Source organism: Mustela lutreola, chromosome 4, assembly GCF_030435805.1.
Source record: "Mustela lutreola isolate mMusLut2 chromosome 4, mMusLut2.pri, whole genome shotgun sequence".
Lineage (NCBI taxonomy): Eukaryota > Metazoa > Chordata > Mammalia > Carnivora > Mustelidae > Mustela > Mustela lutreola.
The window spans coordinates 50,065,908-50,088,260 of NC_081293.1; the positions used below are offsets into that span (position 1 = coordinate 50,065,908).

Genomic DNA, 22,353 nt, shown 5'->3' on the forward strand with positions numbered 1-22,353 from the left:
GTGAGCAAGAGAGAGGCATGCAGGTGGGGAACCCCGTCAGGTATTGATACAACCTTTCAAGTTCCAGAGTCCCACAGTGAGAGTCAGGATAGGCAACTTGAGTGTAGTTTTGTCTTCAGCCCTATGATTCTCCATGTGGATAGAAGGGCCAGAACTATGGAGAGCCATACATAGGAGGTACCTCCTAAAATCTGCACCTAGACCCTTCACTTGCATGACTCTGGCCCTGGCCTTGCTGGAGAGAATCATAGACTTCCGGTCTGTGTGTTGCAAACAATTGCTAGCTTTGGTAGAATTGACTTGAACCATATAGTTTCTCCATCTGGGCAACACTTTATGGTGATGGTTCTCAAACTTCAGCATGCATACAATCATCTAGAGCCTCTTGTTCAAGCAGCTAGATCCAGTAGGTCTGGGCTGGGCTTGAGTTTGCATTTCTCTCAAGCTCCATGGTGATGCTGATGCAGCTGGTATGGGGCCACAGTTTGAGAACTACTGCTTCTGTGAATCAGAACAGCAAAGGAAGCTTAATGTAATAGGGACCTTTCTTGCAGAAATGTTCAGACTTGACAATGGAGCCCTAAATAGTTGCTTCATTAAAAACGCCTGTCTTGACCACAGTTGGCCATCAAACATGAGTCCTTCCTGCTGATCAGGTGGCTCTAGACCCACTCCAGACAGCCGGACCTGTTTAAGTCGTATTTTCAGAGTCTCCCTTTAGATCAAGGTGCCCTATTTCAAATATAGTCTCTGTAAAGTGAAAAACAGTACAAGAGCTTTAGTTGTTCTGCCAACAAATTGTCGCAAGATATCCAAGGTGAATGGACTATCACTGGGCACATTTTCAGGTCTCCATAAAAGGTCTGGTGAGTTTCCATTGACTGGTTTAAGAGTCAAGAGATTGGAGTGAGGGACTAGAGATTGTTCATCAGTTCTTCTCATTAGTTGATTGTTTATTGAACATGTACAATGTCTTCTGCGGGATTCTAGAAACTCACCGGAGAGTAAGATAGGAGTTCCTTGCACTCAAGAAGCTCAGCATCCAAAGGATGAGACAAAAATGCAAATTATTATCTCAGAAGGAGCATCTCTTACTTCTATGGGAGCTCCTAGGAAGGGCAAACAGCTTCTGTCCCTGGTTATGGAGGAGGACAGTTGCAGGAGGAACCTTTGAAACAAAGCGTGAGGCCTCAAAAATATCCCCCTAGCCCTGCAGTGGTGCTTGACATGTTAAATATACTCCTCAGAATTAGTCTTTGCCATGGGACAAAGAGCCTGCCTTGGGCTGAGAAATTCTCTCACAGTTTATCTGGCCTCTGGTTTCCCGGGGAGACACTGTAGGGGGCTCCAGCCTACCTGGGATTCTTGGACAGGAGAGCCCTTACCAGGTGAGAAACTCAAGCACTCAAGCAAAGGATGCAATTCAAAAACCATGTTGTAACTTTCCTCTTTCACACTTATTTTATTTATTTATTATTTTTGGTGGTTTGTTTACTTGTACTTTAATGTAAATTTCTGAAGGCCAGTGTTGAACCCACTGCCACGGAAGAACTGGGATTTGCTGTATTTGCCTGTAAGGGGATCTGTGCTCTTTAAAATATAATACTGGCTTCCCCACAGCAGGTTTGCTAGGAAAGGGATTTGTGGTTTTGCTTTAGGCACTTGTCTTCAAGGCAAGCTTTTTGTGTTTCTGCTGTAGAAGGACGTTTAGTTCACTTCCTCAGATTAATTGATGGCAAGTGGCATTCCTTGCTCTGCAAATCCTCAAAACAATGATCTTTTATTCTTTATTTGAAGTCAGGCATGCTGTGGACTTTGAGGGTATGAGCTAAGATTCAAGACGCAGAGTTATGAAAAATTGAACTCACTGGGGCTCCTCAGTTGCTATAAAAATGTGGGTATTCCTGAACAGAGCCTTCAGATACTGGAACATGGCAAAAGCTCTCCCAGGCTTGATTGATTATTGAGGCTCTGCTTAGCACCTTGTCCTGAGAAAGGCTCATGGGGTAAATTCCTGCAGATTATTCACACAAGCTCTGCAATTCATGAATCCCTCCTCACCCCACGCTGTGCCAGTCTGCCTGTCTTTGCAGCTCAGGGCATCGTGCTTCGGAGCTCTGCAGTGGAGAATGAACAAAATCCAGCTGCCTCCTGAAAATGGGCAGTAGTGGGATGGGGCCAAGCAGCCTTGGCTTCCAGTCAAGACCTGTTTGGTCCAACCTTGCCTCTCTCACTGGCTGTGCCACATTAGCCATGTTACTTATCCACTCTCTTTCCCAACCACACAGATGGGTAATAATAGTAGAAATTTCCTGCAAGTGTGACAGTCATGAGTAGATCATAAAATGGAGGTGAAAGTTTCCGCCTTGCAATGTTTGTGACAATTCAACTCATGGTGGCTATCCATTTGTAGTAGCAATGGTAGTAGAAATAATGGTAGTAACCTTATGTTTACATCATTGAGCTGCGCTATCCTTACTGTCTCCCTTCCTAAGAGCTACAAATACATGAGCAAGCTTTTAGCAAAGTAGAAAGAACAATAATCATAATAATGGTAGTTAACACTTATTGAGGGCACGTTCTGAGTCAGGTTCTATATGCTAAGGGTATGATGGTGTTTACTCATATAACCCTTAAATGGGATCCATTAAGTAATGATGGTGATTAACACCCTCATCTTACAGATGAAGAAACGGAGACATGGCACAATGTAGCAAGTAGTAGATGAGCCAAGACTGACAGACAGATATTTTGGTTGAAGCCACTATGCTATATGGTCAAGAAAGAAAAAAGTCATTTCCTGCTCTCAGTGATTTCTACCACCTTTGGAGAAAGACTCTTGGTTCAAATGAGTAAATTAAATTTTTAATTTTATTTTTTAATTCTATAAATATTTTATTTATTTGACAGACAGAGATCACAAGCAGGCAGAAAGGCAGGCAGAGAGAGAGAGAGAGAGAGAGGAAGAAGCAGGCTTCCTGCTAAGCAGAGAGCCTGATGTGGGGCTCTATCCCAGAACCCTGGGATCATGACCTGAGCCGAAGGTGGAGGCTTTAACCTACTGAGCCACCCAGATGTTCCTCAAATGAGTAAATTAACAGGCTTCCTCTTTCCTTTGAATTGGGTTGTCATAGGTACTGATCCACAAATGTCGTTGCAAGTTAAAGACTGGAGAGACGTGCCCTCTGGGGCAGAGCCACATGTAATTGTATATGTATGTTGGGGTGGGGTGGGCCTGAGGAGGGAGCAGTATTGGTCCAAACTCTTTGAATAAGATACTGTGTATTTCTCGTCTAATTCTGTGTATTTCTAAACTGGTGGAAGAATGCTTTTCTCCCTGAAGTGAACATGCAACTGAGGGGCAAGAAGGGCAGCTGGGGTCACTTCCAGAGACTGATAGCTAATACATTGTACCCATTTTCCAAGGTGGACTGTTGATGAGTTTCCTGCGGCTACCATAACAAAGTAGTATATATTGGAAATCTTAATCAATAGAAATTGATTTTTCTCACAGTTCAGGATGTTGGAAGTCCAAGATCAAGGTATAAGCAGGGTTGGTTTCTTCTGAGTCAGTAAAGGAAAGCTCTGTTCTAAGTCTCTCTCTTTGGCTTCTAGATGACTGTCTTATCCCTGTGTCTTCACATGTTTCTATGTGCCTGTGTCTAAATTTCCTCTTGTTCTAAGTTCAGCAGCCATACTGAATTGGGCTCATTTTAATGACCTCTTTTTAATTTATTTACCTCTTTGAAGACTGTATCATCCAGTCACAAAAAAAAAAAAAAAAGTTCAGACTTTGATACACAGAGTTTGTGGGGGACAGAATTATGCTCATTGACCAGCTATGCAGCAGGTAGACCTCACCTCACAGAGTTTCTGTTACCTTAAAATAATGCATGTACATTGGCTCCATGATAAATGACAAATGAGTCTTGAGTCAATTACAGTGCATTTTAGAGGAGTTGAGAAAATGCATAAAATAATTAAGGCCAGAAAGACGGTATCTAGTATTTCTCCTTACTTCCAACTAAGTGGTCTTTGAGGAATCATCTGAGAACATTTGAATGTGGTTCTCTTAATCATTTTGTAAATAAGTTTTCCTTGGATGCTTTGTTCATGGAGGTTTCTGGAGGACTTCCTTTCCAGGTAAAATAAACTGTCTGGTTCTTCTCCTAGAGGAGGGGGCCTCCCCTGACTACAGCACTATTGGCTGTTGTGCTCAGTGGCAAATGCTAGAACTTTCTTTTATTGATGTAAACTCCAAAAACCTTAGTTTGGAAGTTCCTGTGGCCAGTTGGCTTTTCAGTGTTCACCTATGTCAGAGATCTCTGCAGTTTAAGTCAACTTAAGCCACTTGGAATAACTACAGGAACAGAAATGGTAAGGAACTTGATGGTAAGCCACTTGAAATAACTACAGGAACAGAAATGGTAAGGAAATTCATGTACAATTCATGTACTGCCCAAAGTAGTTATGGACCCTTGTGTTGTTGAACTGAATCATGTTCCAAGCTTCCTTCTAGATGGTAGAACCCAGTGGATGAGGAACACCCATGATCCTTCATGGAACTCTAAAGTCTTCAGTCTTTATTTCTTCTTATCTCCCATCTTCACTCCAACAACAACCTTTCTTCAGTTACTTAGTGCCCCCTGGCCTTCTGATGCCCAGCGGTGGCCCGATAGTTCCAGAACACTTCTAGCAACCTCTTTCTCAGTAAGAGAGCAGTGCTAAATCTTGAAGTTCTTCTAGGTTCACCCAGCATTTATAATGAAATCTCTGTATCCCAGCTTTTCTGGAATGACTTACATGATGAGAAATCCAGTACCTTGAGAAACACGTCTTTTTTTTTTTTTTTTTTTAAACCCCTTCCATTTCTATGACATTCTTCATGTTTGGAAGCTTGATTTTTCTCTATCTAAATTCCACACATTTCCTAGCCTGCTTTCAATCAGTCATATGCAATCAGTGGATTCGATCTGCTCTTTGAGGAACGTCGGCCACGGTTTGGGGGACCATCCTTGGGCTTATTTGGGCCGCAAGTCTCTGAGTGGGTTCTAATGGCTGCTTGGAGATCAACACTAAAATCTGCAATTCCTCTTCACCTTTCAGGGATCAGATAAAATGTTCCCTTCTCTGGGCAGCCTTCCTTAATGTTACTCAAATCCCAGGCAATTAACAGTTTCTTTCTTGGTATTCTCATGCCACCTTATTTGATATAACACTCATCACACTGTATCACAACTATTGATTGACATTTCTCTCTCTTGCTATATTATGACCTTCTCTTTGACTAGGGACTGCATCTTAATCATCAGGGTAGCCTCCATTCCTAGATCAAAATAGAAAATTCATGTTTATTCATTGCTTTGATGATTCAAGAAATCAAAGGTCAAAGTCCTGGTGCCATGGCTGGCCAGAAAAGGGAATGCTTTTGTTTGGGGAGATTTTTAATGGTCCTCAGCTTAGACCCTTTGGGGGCAGTCCTGGGTAATACATTTATATTATCCAGATGACGGTGAGAGGCGTGTAGGGAGTACAGAGAGCAGCATGGCAGACCACAGAGACTTCTCAGATGTTTCTGGATATCCCAGTGCCAATCATGGCTTGCAACCCTAGTGTCAAATGACACCTGAAATTAATATAGCATGGTATGTCCACTATACTTGGAGAACAAATAGCATTTTTTTTTAAAGAAATTATACATGCTTTTCCCAGACCCTCACCCCAGTTAGTGAGACTTGACAGTAGAATACTGTCTTTTTCCCTCTCATTGAGGGATAACTGATCATCAGGGTTGTTTGTTTACTTTCGTAAGATGAGAGTTGGAGGCATTAGGGGCAGCTCTCAGGATGTTTTGAGATCATATTTCCTCTGTAACCAGTTTACTGGTGAAGAGAATTTGAAGCTGGCTCTATTTATTCCAGGAAAATTTATTAAGATCCTCTTGCAACTAGAATATGTTCTTCTAGGGCTGGGAAGTGTTCATTCTGTTCATTTTCTGAAATCTCTTCTCTTTGGTGCTTTCTGTCCACCTACCTATTATAGACGGATATCTATAGATTCTTCAAGGGTGAAAAAAAAAAATTAAAAAAGTTGCTCTTGCCCTGATCTGTGACCAGTTCTTAGGAGCAACTGCCTTTTTATTTTAGCATTTTTGACCGAGTTTGGTATTTGAAAGGTGGCTTGGTGGTTTACAACACCTTCAGACCTCTCAACAGCTCAGCTACCGAGATGCTATTCCAAGGTGGATTGTTCTTCTCCTTTGAAGATTAGAATTGACAGTTCCTATAGTAATCTAGCATGTTTTTTGATGACCACTTTGCAGGATTGCCTCACACAGTATTTGGTATTTGGTATCGCCTAAAAGAGATTCTCAGGAATAAGTAAAGGCAGTGAGAACTTTCCCATCTTAAGGGGGTAGAGTGAGTATTGGGGAGGGTGTTCATGATACATATCCTGATATCCCGAAAGCTTAATTCTAGGTCTGTGGATCATGTAGGAGAGATTCCTATCCCACTCTCTATGTAGTGGACATATAAATGAGAAGTAGCAGAGAAAACATCAAGGGGAGAAATACTAAAAACTAAATGGTCACTCACTGATGCTTAAAATAGATGATTTAAAAGGCAAAATCACATTATAGTAAGTTTTTGGAATTTGAACCTATTTATATTTTCTATCTTGAAATAGTGATATTCTTTAGAGAAGAGAGCTCCCCTGAAAGGACACGTAGGTATGTGTATGCTTGGGACTTGTCCTAATTATATGCGGTCAGTATTGTAGAAACCTTAACGACCTACCCCCAAAACTGAGATATGGAATCACTACCAGAGATGGAATCTGGACAATGGATATGGCCCAAGATGTGGGACTATGTCTCTTATGCTTTGAGCCTGTTAGACCCGCCCGATTTTATTGTAATTCCCAAGGTTGTCGGTGAGGCTCTGCCAGCCCATTGGAGGGGCGGCCTTTGTAGCTGCATCTCTCCTTTCCGCCAGTAAACAAGGCAAGAGAGTGAATTCAAGGCAAGTTTATTAAGATGCGTCTGAGCTTGAGCTCTCATCCAAGGAAGGCTGCAGTCGGGAGGTACAGTGGGGGTAGGGGAGACCGTCATCGGATGGCGAGGGCAAATACAGTTGTCAAGGCAAGGAGAGAGGGTGTTGTTTAGTATTGAAATCATGTATTCCAGATGTGGGCATTTGGTAGTCAATCTGCTCTGAAGTGACATGCTGCTGAATCTTTAAAGGGCTTCAGCCGGGGAGAGCAAAATCTGATTGGGCAAATTGCTAAAATATTTAAAGTGCAGCCTGTTAAAGCTTTTACTGCGAAGAGCATCACGTCAGAAGTTGTAGTCAGGAAGAGCAGGTAATTGGCTTTCCATCCTCATGCCAGTCAGTCAGCATGAGGCTCTATTCCTATTCCTTCCTCTTCATTGCCAATGCTAATAACAACCCTTTGGCGTGAGCGAGTGTGTGTGTGTGTGTGTGCGCGCGCGCACACATACATGCAAGCACCGGGGAGAGACTGGATAACTGGTAAAATGAGAAGAGGAGGGAGGAGAGGTATCCATGAAAAGAGTCTAAATCCACAAAATGACGTGAAGGCCATTTTAGAGAAATGGGAACAGGAGGGGAAAGGCAGAATTACTAGCTGATAAAGGTCGCCTGCCTTTCCAGGTGGTGGCAGAGGTTGGGGCAGTTGTCTTTCAAAGAACGGGTTCTGCAAGCAAAAGAATGGCCTTCAGTGACAGCCACTTCCTGTGCATCTTTCAATTCCTCTGAGATGTAACTCAGGGGGCACTTTTCATTTATAATTTATTACATTTTCCACTTAGGTTTTCTTGTCCTTTTCTCCCCAGGCATGACCCCTTGTTAATTCCCGGCAACGATCAGATTGACAACATGGACTCCAACGTGAAGAAGTACGACTCTACTGGCATGTTTCACTGGTGTGCACCCAAGGAGATAGAGAAAGTCATCCTGGTGAGTGGTGGGCCACAGAATCTGTGCCATCCACTTCGGTCCCAAACTACCATTGCTAGGAATGAGGTTTCCCTAACTGGCTGGTGCAAAGATATGGTCCCTGGTCGTAACTATTTTTTGATCATTAAAATTTGGGACTCAGATGAAAGCAGCTAGAACTCTCATCAGAATATGTACCAAGGATGGAATTTTTAATCTCTGGAATATTTATTGGCTTATTACAATATGGGGCAGTCCTGTGCTGTGTGCAAGGCATCATGGGAGGCAGTATGTATCTAATTCCTATGGATGTGACTCTCCTTGAGCTCTTTACACTTCGGTTTTCTTACCCGTAAGAAGATGAGATATGAGACTGACCTTAACTCCTAGGGTTGCAGTGACTCAATAGAGTTACTTCTCCTCCTCCTCTTCCTTATTATTATTATTATTAAATACCAGGAAGAGTTGTGAATGGTACCAATAAAATAAACAATGTTACTTGTTTATAACAATGTCTTGTCTTCTATGAAGAAGAACAAGGCTTCTTCTAATAGCCTTGTACATTTGGGATCCTTCTTAGCACATGATACAAAATGCATTTGTTGATGATGACAATGATGAGCCATGGGACCACCTCAGATGTGGGGTCTCAGAGCCCTGTTTCATGGTTGGGTCACATTGGTAGCAGCAGTGGGCTTCTTCTGGTCTCTCCTAGGAATGTCAGCATAGATAATAATCCATTCTACTCTTCGGACTTGTCCTGTTAACAGCTTTAGGTTTTAATGCCCACATCAGGTTCCCTACAGTTTATTGTCCTCCTAATCCATGAAAAATGGATTAATAATCAGGAAGGTCAGATGCCTTCTCATTGCAGATTGCTGTGCCCTGCTTCTTTGTGTCAGCCAGGAAAATCCTATCATTTCTGATGTCATGGCCGCCCTTCTTAGAAAAGGGCTGCTCCAGTTCCTCGGAAAGGCTTTGTACTCTAATCCACTGGATTTTCCCCCGTGTTTTATCTGAATGTGTGTGTGAGTGTGTGTGTGTTTTCTCAGTTTAATTATAATCAAGCAATTAAGAGCCAATACAGGGTTGTGCTAGAGGCTGTCTTAGAGGTGTGAACATTGCAGACAAAAGCCCAGAAAGTCAGAATTCTCAAGAAATAGCTATTGCCCGATTTAGCAGGAGGAGCGTAAATGGTTCTATTCATGAGGAGGCTGCATGCGTTTACATCGTGATGTGTTCGCCGCGCTTCTGCTCTGTTGACCCAAACTCAGACTGGTGTTACCCATCTGTGGCTGTAGAGGGCTGGATCTCATAGCTGGAATCCAGGGTTTAATGGCTTGCCCAGTCTCCTGAAGCAGGTATAGCTGATTGGCATACAAACAAAGTCCCTCCTGGCATGAAAGAGTTTAGGGAAGTGAGTTACTGCTTCTGTCCTCTGAAAAATAACATCATTTAAAGGAACATTTATAACGGGCCATTTATGTGCTAGGCCCTGCTCTTGTGGCCAGGGGTAAGGCCCTTATGATGACTGCTGTCACAGGGCTTATATTCTAGGGGAGGCCAAGAGAAGATCTCCAAGTAAACGAAGGGATATAGAAAAGTGATACAGGGCTATGAAGACAATCAAGGAGGGCCATGGGCTAGAAAGGGCCCCAGGAGGTGCTAGGACCACAGTGTGGTCCAAGAAGCCCTCTCTGAAGTCCCAGGGGAGCAGAGATGAGAATACTCAGAAGAACCAGCTGTGCGAAGACGCGTCGGGGTTGCATGGGCCCCCCCTGGGTGCAGGACACTAACAGCTCTAGGAGTTAGAAAACATGAAGTGGCCTCCATCTTGAGGAGGAAAGGATCATCTGATTAGAAGACGTAACATGTTACCATGAAGCAATGTATTTAAAGCTAAGTGTTATAGAGGCACAAAATGCTTTTCAAATCTAGGGGAGAGGGACTAGGATGTATCTAAGTGGCCAGTGAAGTCTTCCTATGCAGACAGATTGTGTTTTGAAGCATTTAAGACCAGTAAGGCCCCATCTGGGTGAGGCTTTCAAGGATGTGTGGAAAGCAGCAGACGCACCTCTGAGTAGTTGCTCTGGTAGGTCTCAAGCCAGGCAGAATCCGACTCTCAGGGAACTGGGATCTTGGCAAGATTCTTCCGGTGATGTTACTGTGGCCAGTGCAAGGATTGGTGTTTCAGTCCACAGAGCTCAGCTCCTGTGGTCAGCCACTTTGCTAAGCAGAGCCCTACCCCCACCCTGCATTGTAGGTTTCTAGCCCCAACTCTGGATCCAGTTTGTATTCCTCAGGTTCACTGAAGAGAGCTAGACTCCAATTAAAAGCAATTAGAAACCCCATCACAGCATGTTACAGGCTGGTGGATGTTCTGCTAACAGTATACAGGCACTCAGACTTCCAAGCAGCTGAGATAACTAACTCTAGGTCTTCTCCATGAAGCAGTGATGTGGGGTGTTGACCTCCCAGTGGGTCCTCCTTAGTCGCTGTTTCTAAGATGTCTCTCTCAGTCCCTGTGTTAGGTGTTCCTGTGCTATTGCAGAGGGAAACCGATAATGGTGACAGCCCCTGCTTTATTCTAACGATCAGGGAGTGAAAGCTGGCTTCTTCTCGTCCTTGGGGGTTACTATAATAACCCTGACATTGTTGTGAATTGTAATATTGGCATTTAAACAATCAATACACTGGTCAATTCTAGGGATTAAATCCAGCAGAGTTGATATGTGCAGTGGACATTAATATGCCTCCCCAAAAGCATTGTGAGCCATATGGGGCTATCCAGGCAAGCGGTGGGTAGAATCAGGAGGAAGAAAGTCAGGAATGGGAGGTACTGGACCAGAAGGAGGAGTGGAGAAAGGCCGCTAAGTGGCCTCCTGTGTTGCTCTCTTTGCTAACACAGTGAGCAAATGTGTGGCAGTGGCTAACCATTTGCATGGGAAGTTGGGGTCCTTCACTCACTGGGGTGATTTTATTCATTCATTTGAGATCAAGCCTAGGGTCGGGGGAAGACACGAGCTTATTGCTCTTGCTGGTGCAGCTCTACATCCTTCTAATGGTTCTTTGGGAGTCTTCCTCTGATGACTTACCCAGGTGGGCCTCTCCAGGAATGTCCCTGGAAACCAGAGACCAGCAGTAGAGAGGGGTCACAAACTCTCTCTGCAGAAGATCATAGAATGAGTAATTTAGATCTTGCTGATCACACGGTCTCTGTCACAGCTAATCAGCTGTGTTGTAACATAAAAGCGCCCACAGGCAACAACTAAGGAATAAGAATGGCTGTGTTGCTGTGTTGCAATAAAACTTTACTGGAGTTTAAATTTTATACAATTTTCACATATTATAAAATCTTTTTTTTTCTCCCAACCATTTTAAAATGTAAAAACCAATCTTTCCTTCCAAACAATAGCAGGGTATAGACCAGATTTGGCCTGTGGGCCATATGTTGCCATCCCCTGGCTTAGGATATTATGTTCTACCTACTGATGTACTGATACAGTGTGAAATCCCATTGGTGAGTCCAGAACTCAAAACTCAAACTTCTCAAGCTGAGACTAGCATGGATCTTACCATTTTATCATCATTTCAGCAAGAAAGCCAGAAAAGGCAGCTTATGTTACCAACAATTTCATGGAAACTAAGACTACTGTTTCTAAACAACATAAATATTACTATTCCCTTTTATCCACCCTGCCTCAGGAAAGGCTACCGACTCCTATGTGTTACCTCATAACTTTCTTAAGTTTTGGTCAAAGAAGGTCATGGTATGGATGGATATATGTTTATATATATTTATTATACCAGTATGATGCATATACACATACTCAATATATGGCATGTCTGTAATCTGTAACATTAATGAAATTAAAAAAAAACGCATAGTAAGCACTCAGCAAATGTTTATCTTGATGAAAGTGATTTTTTTTAACCCTTGCTGCAACCTATGAGGTCTTTTCTCCAATGCTGCTCTGTGTCTCCCTGTTGCAGACTCGAAGCGAAGCTGCCATGACCGTCCTGAGCGGCCATGTCGTGGTCTGCATCTTTGGTGATGTCAGCTCAGCCCTGATTGGCCTCCGGAACCTGGTGATGCCACTCCGAGCCAGCAACTTTCATTACCACGAGCTCAAGCACATCGTATTCGTGGGCTCCATTGAGTACCTCAAGCGGGAATGGGAGACGCTTCATAACTTCCCCAAAGTGTCCATATTGCCTGTAAGTCTAAGGTCACATTAGGGATGCTTTTTCCTTCTTTTCCTTCACAAAAGAAAATCCCACATGGATATGGTAGTTGTAGCTTTGATCATGCGTCTGCTTCTTCATCTGGTTATGGGCCCGAGGACTCAGCCCTTCCCCTCTGCTCTGTCTAGGAATAGCTAAACCCTGGGAGACCTTATTAAAAGGAATTTGCAGCCAAGTTCAGCTGCTCATCGAGCATGAAGTTAGGCTGGTATCGAAGGCATTACCATATCAGTGTCTCTACACTCTCTCTCTTGTCTACCCAAACCTAGTGCTTTGAGATATTATGAGGCTTATAGCAGAATTTACTTACGGAACTTCTTCTATCCTCTTATTTATGACATTATTAATGCTTCTGTAAATCTTGTTGTACCACTTTCTGTTTTTAACTAAGTGGATTTAACAATTCTTTCTTTATTCCTGCTGCTAATCCCTTCTCCTGGCCACTGCCTGCCTCCCATTCATTTAGAAGTCTAGAAATGTTTTGATGGGCTTGTATGTATGTGTATACCTATGGGCATGCGATATCTTTGGTTTTAAAAAGTGCTAGGACCCAAATCTAAAAGGAACATTTTGAGACTCCATAATTTAGTGTAAGGACATGGGGTAGGTACATGATCTTGGAGTCATCTAATTACTTCCTAATCATTAATCAATATATTTTTCATAAATTTTTAAACATTTCTAGATCTGGTAAATGAGTAAACTGATTTAGTTAACACATGTAGTTAAAAATACTGACCTGAAGAAAAACAAATAGTCCTATGCATAGAAGACCGTAAACGGATATATACCTTTCTAATTTCAGGCATCATAGACTTGAGTATATATGTTCATGATTGTCTTCCTACATGTGCTTTTCCACGTGGTCCACTGGGGACACATGGACTGGCGTCTAGAAGTATTTTGTAAAGAGCTTATTTTGCTAACCTGCCTGAGTCTGTGTGTGTGTGTGTGTGTGTGTGTGTACACATGCTTGTGTGTGGTGTATACATGTGTGTTTCCTTCTGTGTACCCCTCCATACCTGCACTCACCGATAGATCTGTGTATGAATAAGCTCTCATATTTGCAGGTCCTTTTTAAACCCTCCAAAATTTAGCACACTCAAGCACAATATCATTGTACAAAATGGGCCTTCATCGCTGCCTTCTATATCTCATTGTTTACATGGTGACCCACATCTGGAGCCAGCCCACAGAAACTTGGTGTTCCTGTGTATGTCATTTGTATTTCTTGAGTTTTGAAATCATGTGTATACAACTGTGCAGGGATTGTCTTATATCACAATTACTGCTGGATTCCCTACAAGGTGAAAATTAAAAGAATATGGATGTAGGCAATTGAGGCTTATGAACTGGCAAAATGATTCAGGAAGTTGGTCACACTTTTGTACCGAGGGATCCCTGGAAAGGAGGGATTCTTCTCCATTCAAAACATACTGCTCCAGAGCCCAGAACGAGCTGCTTCTCAGCCCCATAGCACTAAATGCCTCTTCTCCATCATATCACTTTGTAGCAGTATTTTGGGGGCTGAGAACAGAATCATGACTTTCACTGAGACAAAAAAGGCGGTTGATGGTCTCAATCTGTGCGGCCACATTCTGTCAGCTCACAGCCCCTTCTCCAGGAGGGAGACTGGGAGGAAGGGATCCGGGGATATCTGGTAGTTGGCAGAACCCCTACCCCCCAATATAGTCAGTGAGTTGAAGGCAACTCAGAGCTCCATGTCGGCAAAGTAGAAGCTGGTTTCAGGCTGGAAATCCAAGTATGAGAACTCTAGAATGAGGTCCTATGGCCCCGGGGAACCCTGATATGGGATGGCCTGATCCGTTCTGCTACGATCCCTCCTAGGGACACAGAGCATGTGGAGGTCACACCTCTCCCCTCTGCCACTAATCCTGAGCTATCTACCTCTCTGTCATTCCCTCCTTGCTCTATTCCCCACTGCCCCTGCCCCCCCCCCCCCACCCAGCGCTTTTTGTTGTTATGGGATTTAAAAAAATCTGTTTACTGGCTTATTTATTTTTAATTACAGTGGTAATATACAAATACATCCTTGTTATAAAATATTCAAATGAGACAGAAGTATGTAAAGTCAAAAACAAACTTTTTCCTTTATCCCCAATCTTATTCTCCTCCCTAGAGGTAATTATTATTATTAGTTTTAGTGTATATTTTTTTCTGAAATTTCTCTCGGAAGGTACATGCATTTATATTCATGAATATATACTTTTATTTTGTGGGTTTCTTTTTACATAAATGAAATCATACTTTTTGAATTATCTAGAACTTGTTTTTTTGTGGGCTCCCCCTCCCTCACTTATCCCACTGTTTCAGAGATCCTTCCAAGGCTATGCCACATGGAGAACTATTTTGATCTCTTTACCCACTGCATGGATTTCCCTTGATTGTATGGCCAGTGGTGTATTCAACCATCCCTATGTTGCTGGTCAATTAGGGAATTTTCTTGGTTTTGTTTTGTTGTTTTTTTTTTTGTTTTGTTTTTGGTAGGCAACAATTGTTGTTGTTTTGAGAAGGAGAATGGGAGTGCAGAGGGAAAGGGAGAAAGAATCTTAAACATGCTCCATGTACCATGCAGAGCCAGGGACTCAATCTCACAACCTGGAGATCAGGACCCGAGCCGGAACCAAGAGCGGGATGCTTAACTGACTGAGCCACCGAGGCTCCCCTCTTGTTTTGTTTTCTTGCTGAAAATATGCAATACAGTCATTTGACTTGAAGCTTAACTTCTCTCCCCCAATCTTTGCAAGATGCACATTACTTCCAACCCTCCCACCTCCCCCAGGTTAATAAGTGGTACCATCAGCAACCCCCACCCCCACCCCAATCACACCGTGCTCGCTGGCTATTTCCCCTTGGCTGCATTGGAAATTCTAGTTGGAGCTGCATTTTTTTTTTTGCCCGAGACAGAAGTGACCTGCTATTAAATAAACAGGCCTTTGAAACCTACCCTCTCGTTAGGTTCTGAAAGCCAGAGGTTGCCACAGGACAGTTTCTTAAATCAAGACAATTTCCAGGCAGGAAGAAGATGTAGGACCCTGGCATTATTCCTCTCCTTCGTTTGTTAGCAACGGCTTGATGGAGTGTGGAGAGCAACCCTGAAATGCCGCCATCAGCACTGACTACCCTTTAGATTAGCACACAGCTCCTATTCCCTTGAACGTAGTTAGGCCAGCTTAATGTCAAGGCATAAAAAAGATACTTGTTAAATAATTTCCCAAAGCTCTGGCCCGATCTTTAATTTGTTTTTATTTTTTTTTCCCCCTCTTTCCCTCTCATCTCTTGTACTCACTTTGGCTGCTTCTTCTTTTTTTTTTCCCTTCCTCTATGCCAAAGGGTACGCCATTAAGTCGGGCTGATTTAAGGGCCGTCAACATCAACCTCTGTGACATGTGCGTTATCCTGTCAGCCAATCAGAATAATATTGATGATACTTCGCTGCAGGACAAGGAATGCATCTTGGCGTCACTCAACATCAAATCTATGCAGTTTGATGACAGCATCGGGGTCTTGCAGGCTAATTCCCAAGGTAAGGACAGCCTGTAATACTTCTCTGCTGTGCCTACAGGGGACAGGGGCTGGCAAGAGGGATATCCTTCACTCAGTAATTCAAAGAGGCTCACATCAGCCTGCCTGGCAGTGAAACCCGCCGTCGCTGGGTTGGCTTTCAAAGGGGCATCGGCTGCCTCTTCTTACTGTCCTGGGAAACAGGCTTGAGACCTTGAACACCCATATCCATGATAGGTTGCCGTCCCAGAGAGGAAAGCAGCCTTTCAATTGCCACCCCCGTGGTCTTCCCGAACGGTGGTTTGGTGACCAGGGTCACCTGCTTAGCATCAGACCCTGGAAAGATGCTGCCAGGAGAATTCCTCACGTTCCTCTCCAGTATATGTCTTTGCCCTTGAGCTACGTTAAGCTTTGCCATTGTTATTGCTGCACGGGGATGTGAAGCTTTACCCTGTTATATGCTGACCCACGGACAGTGACCCCTGGACAGTGGGGACAATATGGACACGAGAAGTCATTTAGCTAGAGTTGGTGCTCATCAGGCTGCACGTTCTCTACAGGAGGCATGACAGTTAAATGATTCACGTCTGCCTTCTCTGCTCTGCCTCTGCCTTCCTTGTCATTCTCTCTGGGATCTTGGGCAGATAGCTGCTAGTAAAGATGTCATCTAGAAGTCTCAGACAGGCAGCACAGCCAGACCTCATGACAAACAACCTCAGTCATCAGGGCCTTGGCAGGATGGGACACGAGGCCTCGGTGCAGGCTTGCTGTGAACGCCAGGATCGTTGTCGTAAGTGTTCCACCAGATGGGAGGCCCTGGGGGCCGGATGGGGGCCGGAATCCCATCATTCCAGGCCCGAAGGTGGAGGGAGCACGGCTGGTGAGAACTAGCGCTAGAGCTGCTGGGGTGGGAAGCGCCGTGTCCCCTGCAGGGGAGAACTCAGCTCCGTCAGGCCACCTAGACCCATCAGGCTGCCCCTGCGTGGTCCTCTGTCAGCTCAGGACCACCTCCTCCCGCAGCTGCTCAACAGTGCCATTCCTAGAATCCTCTTCACTGCACACTTCTGGACCAGCATCTGGCAAGGAGAGGGTGCCCAGGGATGAGATCTGAAATTTGGAAAAGGTAAAGAGGCGTTCGTTCTTTGGAGGCAGCGGCAGCCCGACCCTGGGCAGATACGAGGTTCAAAGCGGCTCTTAGGGGAGTTTTTCTCGGCATCACTGGCTTCGCTCCTAGGGACTGAGGTGGCTGCTGTGGCCTTCGTCCAGGTGCCTTGAGGTCTCCCACATCTCCTGTGGAAACTTCCACCTCATGTTGCAAGTGAAACAGCCGCTGGTGGCATCTTTAACGTTTGTTCCTATAGCCCTTTCAATGGTTGCAACAACAGCTAATTTTCTTCATACTTGGCATAGAGTGGCTTCTAGTCTTCATTTTTTTTTTTTTTTAATTCATGTTAGTTAACTTATAGTGTAGTATTGGTTTCAGGGGTCGAATTTAGGGACTCATCACTTTAAATATAACACCCAGTGCCCATCCCAACAAGTGCCCTCCTTAATGCCCATCACCAAGTTATGCCATCCCCCCACTCCCTCCCCTCCAGCGACCCTCAATTTCTTTGTTCTCTTAGTTATAGTCCCTAATGGTTTGCCTCCCTCTCCGTTTTTGCCTTACTTTATTTATCCTTCCCTTCCTCTGTGTTCATCTGTTTTGTTTCTTATATTCCTCACAAGTGAAATGATATATTTGTCTTTCTCTGACTGGCTTATTTCGCTTAGCATAATCCCCTCTAGTTCCGTCCATGTTGTTGTAATGGTAAGATTTCATTCGTTTCGATGGCTGAGTAATATTCCATTGCACATCTATACCACTTCTTCCTTATCCGTTTATCAGTGGATGCACATCTGGGCTCTTTCTGTAATTTGGCTATTGTGGACATTGCTGCTATAAACATTGGGGTGCAGGTGCCCCTTCAGATCACTACATTTGTATCTTTGGGGTAAATACCCAGTAGTGCAATTGCTGGGTCATAGGGTAGCTCTATTTTCAACATTTTGAGGAATCTCCATGCTGTTTTGCAGAGTGGCTGCACCTGCTTGCATTCCCACCCACAGTGTAGGAAGGTTCCCCTTTCTCCGCATCCTCACCAACATCTGTCATTGCCTGAGTTCATTTTAGCCATTCGAACTGGTGTGAGGTGGTATCTCGCTGTGGTTTTGATATGTATCTCCCTGATGCCAAGGGATGGGGAGCATTTCTCATGTGTCTGTTAGGAGTGGCTCGAGGTGACCCTCACTGATCTGGTCTGAAGCCTGATTTTGACCTCTCCCATGCCACTATCCCTTGCCTCTCCCCCAGATCTAAATCTTGGAATCCACCTGCTCAGCCAGGATGCAGGCCGATATGTAAAGGCTCTGAAAGAGAGTCTCACCTACCCCACTGTGTCCTGGAGAGCTAAAGCCTGCCTCCTGCCTGCCCTCCCTATGCAGGGACCGCAGGTGACTGACGATGTGAGGAGACAGTAAGCTGACCTTCTAGGAAGTGGAAGAGGCAAGCCACATGTGGTTCCTGCCTTTAAGTCCGTTCTTCCATGCGTGTTCTCTCAGCACGGGCATCCCCTGAGGAGCTTGTTAGAGATGCAGCCTCTCACGCCCATCCCAAACCTCCTGCGTCTGAATCTGCATTCTAATGGGGGTCCCCAGGTGACTCATGTGCACTGCTTTAAGGCACAATAATCTGCACGCTAACAAAACCCGGTCCAGTGAACACGCTGACCGACCCGATCAGACGCTCCTCTTCTCCTGGCAGGAGCTAGCAAGGGGAATGGAAAGAAGCGGAAGCGGGAGAAACACTCCCTTTGGGGGCGGGGGAGATGGAGTCGAGCGGGAGGGGCAGGAAAATACAGGTCTGTTTTCTCCCAATTCAATAATTGGGATTGTCAAGGTCCATAGATCAGAATCTCAATGCACAATTGAGTTACGTGTGTATCTGATGTTGGTGTTCCTTCCAGCTCTCACAAACCAGACTCCAGCCTCTTAGATCCTATATAATGGCCAAACTGGTAAAAATGTGTTTTCTCCCCTCTGCACATATCCAGTTCTCCTTCCCTTTAGTATAGGAATAAGCAAGGAAAATAGGTTTTGGTGGGAGATAACAAAGAAAGGGAAGGGGAGCTTATTTTTCTTGCAAAAAAAAAAAAAAAGAGAGAGAGAGCGCGACAGAAGGGCACCCCAAACACACACTCATACACACACACACATACACATGCATGCAGGTGAGCATGGGCCAAAAGAAGGCAGAGGATGTATCTTAGGGCTCGTGGCAATTTTCACTCTTGGTCCGCAGTGGAGTGGGGCTCAGGCCTCCAGCAACCGGCAAGCAGCCTGTTCTGCTCTCAGTGAGAGACTGCGAGAACCATAGGCACACTGAGCTCACATTTCCCCTTGTTTTCTTGCTCTGTCTGCTCTTCTCTCGTCCTTGGTTTCTAACACTCCTCTGGGAACACTCTGACTTTCCAAAATGGTGGCCATCAGCCCAGGAAGTGACTTTCCCTCTGATGGGTGAGTTCTCTGGTTTCACCTTGGGCTGCCCATCAGGCAGCCCACACCTTGGGTCTGTCCCAGCCCATAGGGCTCGAGGGACAAACCAGGCTTCCCTGTCACTCTGTCTCTCCTTGAGACCCTCTGGACCAGCAGGAATGCTCATTGGCCTGAAATTCTCACCACCCTTCCTCTAGGCATTTGTCATCCCCACACTGCAGGTGAATTGAAATTACACAGTACAAAATGATTTTGTGTTCCTCTTTTCATTGGGGGAAGCAAGTCTAACTTCCCCTGAGTGATAACAACAGAGGTTTCTGGCCACTGGTCTCCAGTTTTCATCACGATTTATTCTGTAGTCCTTATAAAACCCCCTCCTTTGCTTTGTCTTGAGAGCTATATGACCATCTCTCCCGAACCCAGCAGGACAGAAATGTGGACTTCAGGACAAACGTGTGCTTCGGGGCCAAAACATCTATGCATTTTTATGGCATGATTTTCTAATGTAATTCAGTGTCACATGCAAAACGGGTCTTAACACTGAGGAGGTAGGCTCTTTGTTGAGATCTGTGTTCAGACACTTGCCACCGTGCATTGCTTGGTTTCCAAGACCAACAAAACCTCTTTTCCTTCTCCTCTATTAACATTACCTTTTGGTGTCACTGTTCTAGCCACATGGTGTCAGAACTGACCCAGCTTAGGGATTCTGGACCAGACACTTTCTGAAAGATCTGAGATGTGATGCCCAGTTGTCAAAAACAATCACAGGGAGAGGTGGCCTACCCCATGCCAGATGGTATATCCGATGTGACAGTTGGGTCTATGAGATGCAGTTTTAATATACAGCAGGCAAGACTGTGGTGACAATTATATAAAGCAGGTGAAGCTGCTTCTTGCTGGTCAGCAAACATCAGCTCAGAACCACTTTACAGCTCTTTACCAGTAACTAAGTGCCTTTATTTACAGAGCGCCTGTCACTTCCCTTTGGCTGGAGAGCTGGTGTATTATTTAGCACGCATTTATCTGGGGAAAACATTTCAATTTAAATCAACCGGTACAACAGTGGCTCTTGCCAGACCGTTTCCCTGTGGTTCTAAAAGACAAGAACGGAGTGTGATCTCGAAAGGGAGGGTGAGCCGAGGACGGAAGGGTCCATTCTCAGCCTCTTGAGTCAGTGTCTGAAAAGAGGGAGTATGGGATTGAATTCCCCTTTGTGTTTTGGTATCACATTATGAAGTGAGCATCCTAGGGTTTATTCCTGGTTTATCTTCTAGGGAGGATAACTCTTGAGAGAAAGAGGGCAGAATACACAAGTGTCCACTAGACATCAGGTACTGTAAAAGCCCAGAACACAAAGATGACATGGACTGAGTCATTCACTCTCCTCAATGGCTCAGGTGAATGGAGGAGGTGCCCCCATGAGCAATTATGGTGCAAGAGACAAGGATGAGACTAGAAATATAAGAGTACATAAGGCTCCTCGTTTTATGTATTTTAAGCTTCCAAGAAGAGGTGACATTTGTGGATGAGTTGAATACATGTGGCTATTGACCACTTGAAATGGGGATAATGTGACTGAGGAACTGCTTTTCTTTCCCTTTTACTTAATTTATACGTTTAAATTAAGGCATGTGGCTAGTGACTACCATATTGGATAGTGCAGGACTAGAGTATAGGCTTATAGCCTTGTTAAGGGCAGAGATGATAGGAAGATGATGATTAAATCCATCTTTTAAAGAGGTAGCAAGCAAGAATATGAGCATGGTTTAGACCTGGGATGAGATGGCAGTGTGAGCTATGTAGGGAGACAGTTGCAGCAGACATCAAGGGATGGGTGAGCATGGACAGGACAGCTGCAGTGATGTCAGTCACAAAGGCAAGGCAGAAATTGAGATGCATTTGAAACAGAAAAGAGTGCATCAAAGGCCAGTTGGTTGGAAAGGAGGTGTGGATGAGCAAGGATAAGGGGTTGGTAAGGAGTTTCTTACTTACCAAGTCAGTTCCTTACCAAGGATAAGGAGTTTCTTGAGGTTGGCTACGGGGTGGATAGAAAGAGGACTCAAGAGGAGACACTGGGTTGTGGCAAATGGTAAAGAATTTGGTCCTGGTCCATTTCAGTTGAAAGTGAGATATCTAACAAGAGGTATAAACAGACAGCTATAGGGATAAAGTTAGGTTTGAAGGTACAGACTTGGAAACCATTGGTGATAGACAGGGTATAGGCCTTGCATGTGGATATTTCCCAGGGAGAGAAGGCAAAGCAACTAAGAGAAAAGGGCCAAACCTAGAACCTTGGAAATGTCAGCACCAAAGGGACAAACACAGGAAGAGAATCCAGTGAAAGGGGCTGAGAGCAAAAATTTAAGGAAGTAGGAGTGGATGCTGTCAAAGGTAAAGGAGAAGAGAGTTGAATAAATTCCAGATAGCAGTTTAGAATGCATCCAAATTATTTGTTCCTGCATGTTGCTCTTTGAGAGGCAAAAACTCTTCTTCATTTGCTCCTCTCCATGTCCCCAGTGCCTCAAACACAGGAGCTGACAGAGTTGACATGCCATAGGAATGTGTTGGGCTGAACTGATTTGAAAGGAAGCAATGATTAGCACTGTCAGATACTACAAAAAGTCCTATAGATGAGGTCCTAAAAAAAAAAAAAAACAAAGGCACGTTTGATACTCAAGAAGTTGTTGATGACTTTGGCAAGAATAGTTGAATAACTTGTTGCCAGTAGATGCTGGCATTCGGGGGTCTGAAGCATTAATGGGAGGTGATCGTTTGAAACCATATATTACTCCTTCAATTGCTGGTAGGGAGAGAAATAGGATACTTCAGAGGATCTTGTCAAAGAAAAGATTTCCTTTTTGATTTTAGAATGTGAAGAAAGACACCATATTTGTTGGCTACAATGGACTGAGGTGACACCCCACTGAGAGGGAAAGTTTGACCCTTTAGGAGGGAGTTGTTAAATGATATAAGAAGAAACAGAGACATGCACGAGAAGATGTTGTGGCCTTGAAAAGGAGAAAGAGTGACTCCTGTCCTTCTGAGACAGAAGGCTGAATGGGGAAGATGAGGCTGGAGGCAGCTCAGTTTG

At 44.3% G+C, this 22,353-nt stretch overlaps 1 protein-coding gene across 15 annotated transcripts in view; it reads left to right on the plus strand.

Moving 5' to 3' along the window:
* KCNMA1 (potassium calcium-activated channel subfamily M alpha 1) overlaps window positions 1–22,353 on the plus strand; it is a 730,798-nt gene that overhangs the window by 639,737 nt on the left and 68,708 nt on the right. For all 15 annotated transcript variants that reach the window (XM_059169794.1, XM_059169795.1, XM_059169796.1 and 12 more), the window contains 3 exons: window positions 7,856–7,979; window positions 11,952–12,176; window positions 15,558–15,750. In XM_059169794.1, coding sequence (XP_059025777.1) covers window positions 7,856–7,979; window positions 11,952–12,176; window positions 15,558–15,750 — 542 coding nt within the window. The remainder of the gene's footprint in view (window positions 1–7,855; window positions 7,980–11,951; window positions 12,177–15,557; window positions 15,751–22,353) is intronic.